This window comes from Rhinolophus hipposideros, assembly GCF_964194185.1.
Source record: "Rhinolophus hipposideros genome assembly, chromosome: 8".
NCBI lineage: Eukaryota > Metazoa > Chordata > Mammalia > Chiroptera > Rhinolophidae > Rhinolophus > Rhinolophus hipposideros.
In genome coordinates, this window is record NC_138054.1 from 9,488,384 (window position 1) to 9,494,383 (window position 6,000).

Consider the following 6,000-nt stretch of genomic DNA (forward strand, 5'->3'; position numbering starts at 1 on the left):
CTAAAAAAAAATCTTGAACAAAACTACTAGTAAGTACCCTTTTGACCTTAATTTTTATAACTGACATTAACAAATAAATGTTTACCTGTAAATATCCATAAATGAGGTAAAATACAAAAACTCCAGCAACACATATGAAAAATTGTGTAAGTTTGTTAAATCTGCTGAGATTTATGCCAAGAACTACAATGTCATCTATTGACTTGATGTGTGGTGACATTGTTTGGGTTTTGGATGGGACACTTATAGAAATATATTTCCTGGAGTTGTTGAACTTGAGATCCATTGTTCTTATTTCGCTGCATTCAGTGCTTCCAAAGTTGTCTTTGTTGGTTTCTTTTCCTTTTGTCAGTCTTTCTTTTGCTTGCTAAGTCCTAAAGAAGGAAATAAGGAATTTAAGCAAAACATTTGAAGCATAAAGCATTATGCTCCAGATATTTCAAGTCACACTTTAAAAATTATACAGGTAAGTCTCATTCTCTCTGGATATTAATATCTTAATTCCCCTAGTAAGTGTCCAACCAATCAAAAACAGTATGTTGACTCTCCAAACAATTGATCTTAACTCGGTAAAATCCAACACATCATTAAATTAAATATGTAGCATTCTCATTTCCATGGCAACAAAACAGCTAACCTTGCATTACTTCATCAAAGGAATAAACAAGCTTTTATGTTTTTATATGTAGTAAATATAAGGATATAATTTTTAAAGCCCCTGATAGTTTATGCATAACATATTTGACAGGAATGTCAATTTTTAATTGAAGAGTAAAGAACTGATGCTCCTTTAAAATACTAAGACAATTGTAAACTATATTTGCTAATGACATTTTATAAAAGTCAAACAATTTTTAAGTTATTTAAAAAGCTAGATTTATCAGGGACTATCACAAGGATAATATGCCTTAATAATAGTATCTCTTAGATAAAAAGAAAATGCTTTTTTTTCTGTTGGAGAAAATCACTTTAATTTGAAGTCTTTGGGGGGCTGTTCAATGGGTATAATAAAATTTCAGTTACACAAGATGAGTAAGTTCTAGAGATCTGCTGTACAACACGGCACCAGTTAACAACACGGTGCTGTGTGCTTACAAATTTGTTAAGCAAGTAGATCTCATGTGAAGTGCTCTTAATCTGTCTCTTTCTCTCTCTCTCTCTCTCTCTCTCTCTCTCTCTCTCTCTCTCTCTCACACACACACACACACACACACACACACACACACACACACGATACACAAAGAAATGTTTGGAGGTGATAGATATGTTTATTACCTTGAGTCTGGTGATGGTACCACAGGTGTATGGATATGTCCAAACTCATCAATTGTATATATTAAACATGTGCAGTTTTTTTTGTATATCAATTATACCTCAATAAAGCTGTTTAAAAACAAAAGAAAACAGTCTTTGGAATTGTGAAAAACTGAAAAACAACATTTTTTGTTAGCCTGTATTAAAAAAAAAAATCATGAAGTCTCCATAGATGACTGTTGTTTTCTCTTTGGATTTCTATAAACTGAAAAATGAATTCCATGTAAAGGTTGAAGAGTGAAGAATTATAAAAATTAAAGAATAGAACAAACTTAAGAAAAGTTTGTTATCTTCCTAGAAAAAAAATCTGTTACATCCTAGTGGGAACTAAAATTTATAGAGTCTAGTTGAGGGAAAAGGATAAGTATAATTTTGATAATGAATGCTCCTCTGGAAATCTTTTTAAAGAAACTGTTATATGATGGTTTAAAAGAGTAAGAACTAGGATCATCTCTTCCTGGTCACTTCAAGTGGCTAATTTAGAGATTAAGTAGGTCCCAATCAGTGATTTAAATTTGGGGCCAAAGCTTTGAATACAATTTGTCACTAACAATACTCGGCCATCAGAGTACTTCTTTTATAGGGTAAATGCCATATTTCAAACAGAAAATGTGTAATTTTAAGAAGTTTTACTGTATTTCTTTTCCTTTACCTGTTTTTCTTTATACATTGTTCTTGCTTCCCACAGTTTTACTGTCATCTCTGAATAAGACTTTTAAGCCCTCTCGTAGGATACGCTTGAGATTTGACTTTCTTTATAAACCTACTTTAAATGATCTTGAATGCAGAAGAAAACCAAAACTGAACTACTTTTCCTTATGTGTAGGGATATAGGGTACCAATCAAATAAATCTGCCCCACATAGGGTTTTAAGCTTCCTCTCCCTCTGCTTCTTTCAATCATGCCCTAAACTGCTCACAATGGACTATTAAACACACCATGGACTTTCATAGCCTTGCCTTTTGCTCATGATGTTCTTTCAGCCTGATGTCCTCTTTCTCTGGGTCAGGATTTGAAGATGAGCTGTAATGTTCCATCCTTTGTGACACTGTCCATAATTCCCCGTTAGGAGAGAACGGAACTGGAAAGGCAAGACTCAAATCTTATTTGTCTTTGCATTTTTGATATCTGGTCTACTCTGCACCCAATACAAGGATGAAAGCAAATAAACTGACCATTCTCCTGGATGCCTTTCACCTCAGCTTGCAATCCCTCACCCGCTACCTCAATATGATTTTTAAAATGTACTGTGGTGGTGGCAGACTTGTGGGCAAAACTAAAAATCTTATAGAAAACAGAGGATGGGAGGAAAGTAAAAATAATGATTATATATTTACCGAGAGAGAGAGAGAGAGAGAGAGAGAGAGAGAGAGAGAGAGAGAGAGAGAGAGAGAGAGAGAGAGAGACAGGAGAGAGAGAAATGAGAGAGAGAGAATAAATAAAAATTTCTAGAAGACCTCTGTTTCTGGATTTTATTGGTATGAAAAAATTTCTCCTCAAATCACCTTCTGGTGGGATGTTTGTAATTTAGCAAAATGCCTGGCATTTTGCAATGACTCAATGAAATTATACCTGATAGTGTGAGGAAGCAGTATGGCATGCTGCCTTCCCCATATGCTTTGGGATTTTGACAGATCTAAGTTCAAGACCCGGCTTTGCGACTTGTCAGCAGAGGAGCCTTTGCGCAAATTACTTAATCTTTCTGAACTTCAGGTTCTGTATCTTTAAAAGAGGGGTGAAAAAAAAAAGTGCCTATCATAGGATTTTTGTTAGGACTAAATGAAATAACGTAAAAGTGCCTGGCGTATAGTAAGACACCCCATAAATGTTAGCTATCATTATTAAACTTTTGAGAAATATTGCTAGGGTGATAATGGTCTGCTGAAGCAGATTCACTCCTTTGATGTGCAGCTGGAAACATGAATCTGGATTTCCAACTTGGACTTCTCTCCTGAGATGTGGATCTATATTCCAAAATTCTTTTTGATACCTCTACTCAGGAGCTCCATTGGCACCTCATTTTAAAAGTGCCCAGAGCTTAACTCATTCTTTTCCTCTCAAAACAAATCTGTACTTCTTCCTATAGTCCCAATCCCACTCAATGATACCAAGCTAAATTGGAAGTTATCTTAGATTCCTTCCTTTTTTTCACATTCTATATTTTGCTAAGATTCCTGTTGACTCTACATCTGTATATCTAAAATCTGTTCCTGACCCTAACATCAAGCAACTGTTTTCTCTTGCCTAGATTACTAAATTAGCCTGTTTATAACCTCTTCTCCTTTTCTGATACATCTTTCATATTGCTCAACATAAATTCTGATCAAGGTGCACTTCTGATTAAGGAACAATGAATTACAAACTCGCTGATCCTCTGAACTCTCACAGCACTTTATACGTATTTTTATAAATACTTAAATCATAATTGTATAACTTTTTTTGTTCTTATGTCTGCTTCTCTTACAAGTTTATGAAATCCTTAAAGGAAGAGATAATGTCATCTTTATATGAAGTTCTAGCACATAACAAAAGTGTAACACATTAAAGGAAGGACTCCCTTGCACTAGTAAGCACAATTTAATCAAAAGTATTCCTCTTCTTTCCCATTCTTTGCCACTTCTAATACCTACTGACAATCTTATAAGCCACAGATCTGTGCCAGACACGTAGTTAAACCCCTCCCTCACTGTCACTTCTTGGAAATCTGTGCCAACATATTGACATCTCTACTGAAATTTCCCACAAAGCATCTAAAATGAACATGGAAATCAATTCATTCCTTTGCCTACTTGAGCCAACAGCACCAGAAAGCCTGCTCCTAAAGACCTTACATTTCAAATGCAGTTTTATTAATCAGAGTATCACTGGTCAGATCATGTGCTGAAGAAGGAAGACACTAAACTGATACCCAATAAATGTTTGCCCTATCCGTTCCATTTCAGACATTAATGATATTAACCAACATCCAAAGAAATTCGGCCAACGTCCTCGTGGTGCAGGAAAAAAAAACAACCTCAAGCATAAAAATCAAATTAGTTTTCAAGTTAAATGATCCACATTTTGCTTTGCTTTAGAAGTTTACAGTAACCCTTGAAACTAAGTATAAAAAAACCCATGGCTTTGAATCACTGCCTGAGGCTTCTTCCTAAAGTCAACACAGATATTTAACTTTAGTTACTTGATGGTAAAAATAACTGTTAAAATTGAATAAAAGGTAGCATTTCTAGTACATAGTGAAATTTAAAAATTATAAATAATTGGTGATAATGGTGATTTACAATGACTTACTGAAGTCAAAATTATTTCAGATAGTTTCTTACTCTAGTCTTTTCAAGCCTTTAGAATAAAAGTCTCCCACTACAAAAGGGCAGAAAATGAGGAAACTGTCATTTCAGTGTGATCATGCACAGTGAATTACAGAATCCTGAAAAAAGTTTGATTCTGTAATTTGTCACACTCAATACTAATAAAAGAATCTTGCCATTATATCTGGATTAACTGGACTCTAAATATTAATCATGACCTACAGGGTATAATTATAAAACAGAAAAACAAGATTCTGTTTTAGTTCTTTGTACATACTTTATTATACAAATTTCAAGAAACCGTGTGCTAATTTTTGAAGGCTACTCTTTTTTTTTCCCTAAGGGGAAAGTTAAATTTAGGTTTTAATGTATATATATATGTATATATATATATGTACTATATATATGTACTATATATTAATGTATATATGTATATAGAAATTAAGTACAAATAACACTTATCTAAATTATTTTCAAATGCTTACTGTATCTCTGTCTTCCAAGTCCCAAACTATTTCGGTTCACTTAGAAAATGTTTATCCAAAAATCAATTCTCAACACATGATATCCTACTGTGGAAGAAATGAATATGTCCAACACTAAGAAAACTCAGTACATCCCATCACCCCACTTTCTTTCAATATTTAAAAGAAAAATAAAATGGTGGGGGAGAGAATTCAGCTGCAAGGACTGTAGGGATCGGCGTAACTTCGAGGGGAAGTTGATGACACGAATCTAACCACCTGGCAAGAACAATCACACTGCCAACCAAGTGGCCAGCCGAGGACCCATTTAACGCGGGACCCGGAAGTCGCTGTGACCGACGGCAGCCCTGGGGCCCCCGGGAGACGACACTGCTCGCAGGCCCGACTGCGGGCTGCCAGGCGCCCCACCCCTCGCCCCGTACGTGTCCTCGGCCTGCGAGGCCGACCCAGGCCGGAGGGCTCTCCAGCCAGAGTGCGGAAAGGGGCCGAGGAGCGGCAGACGCTCCTTGCTAGGAAGCGCGCCACCAGTTACCGTTCTGTGAAAAAGGAAGTTACCCGTGCTCACAACCGCGACCTCATTCTCTCTCCACGCACGCTCCCTGTGTGTGAGGAAGATGGACAGTATCAAGTTTCTCTGGGGAGAGGGGTCTGGGTCCCAAACAGGGAGAAAGGCCCGAGGCACGTCCACTCCAGAGCCCGTGCGCCACCTGGAAAGATGACCGCAGCCTGGGTGGCGCCAGCCAAACAAGGCGTCTCCCCGTCCCAAGGTCCGCCGCTGGCACCTCCTGCTTCTCCTCCTCTTCGCCCACTGCTGCACTTCCCGCCGCGGACGCCGCCTTCACGCAAGGTGCTCGCTTCCCGAAGCGCCACTTCCGCCTATGTGTCCCTGCGCGCGT

At 37.4% G+C, this 6,000-nt stretch overlaps 1 protein-coding gene across 1 annotated transcript in view; it reads right to left on the reverse strand.

The window, feature by feature from the left end:
• The window catches only part of SLC35B3 (solute carrier family 35 member B3), a 28,601-nt gene extending 22,828 nt beyond the window's left edge, over window positions 1-5,773 (reverse strand). The window contains exons 1-3 of the mRNA XM_081055039.1: window positions 5,660-5,773; window positions 1,276-1,383; window positions 86-374 (exon numbers count right to left, since the gene is read on the reverse strand). Coding sequence (XP_080911165.1) covers window positions 86-286 — 201 coding nt within the window. The 5' untranslated portion in view covers window positions 287-374; window positions 1,276-1,383; window positions 5,660-5,773. The remainder of the gene's footprint in view (window positions 1-85; window positions 375-1,275; window positions 1,384-5,659) is intronic.
• Between the last annotated feature and the right edge of the window lie 227 nt (window positions 5,774-6,000).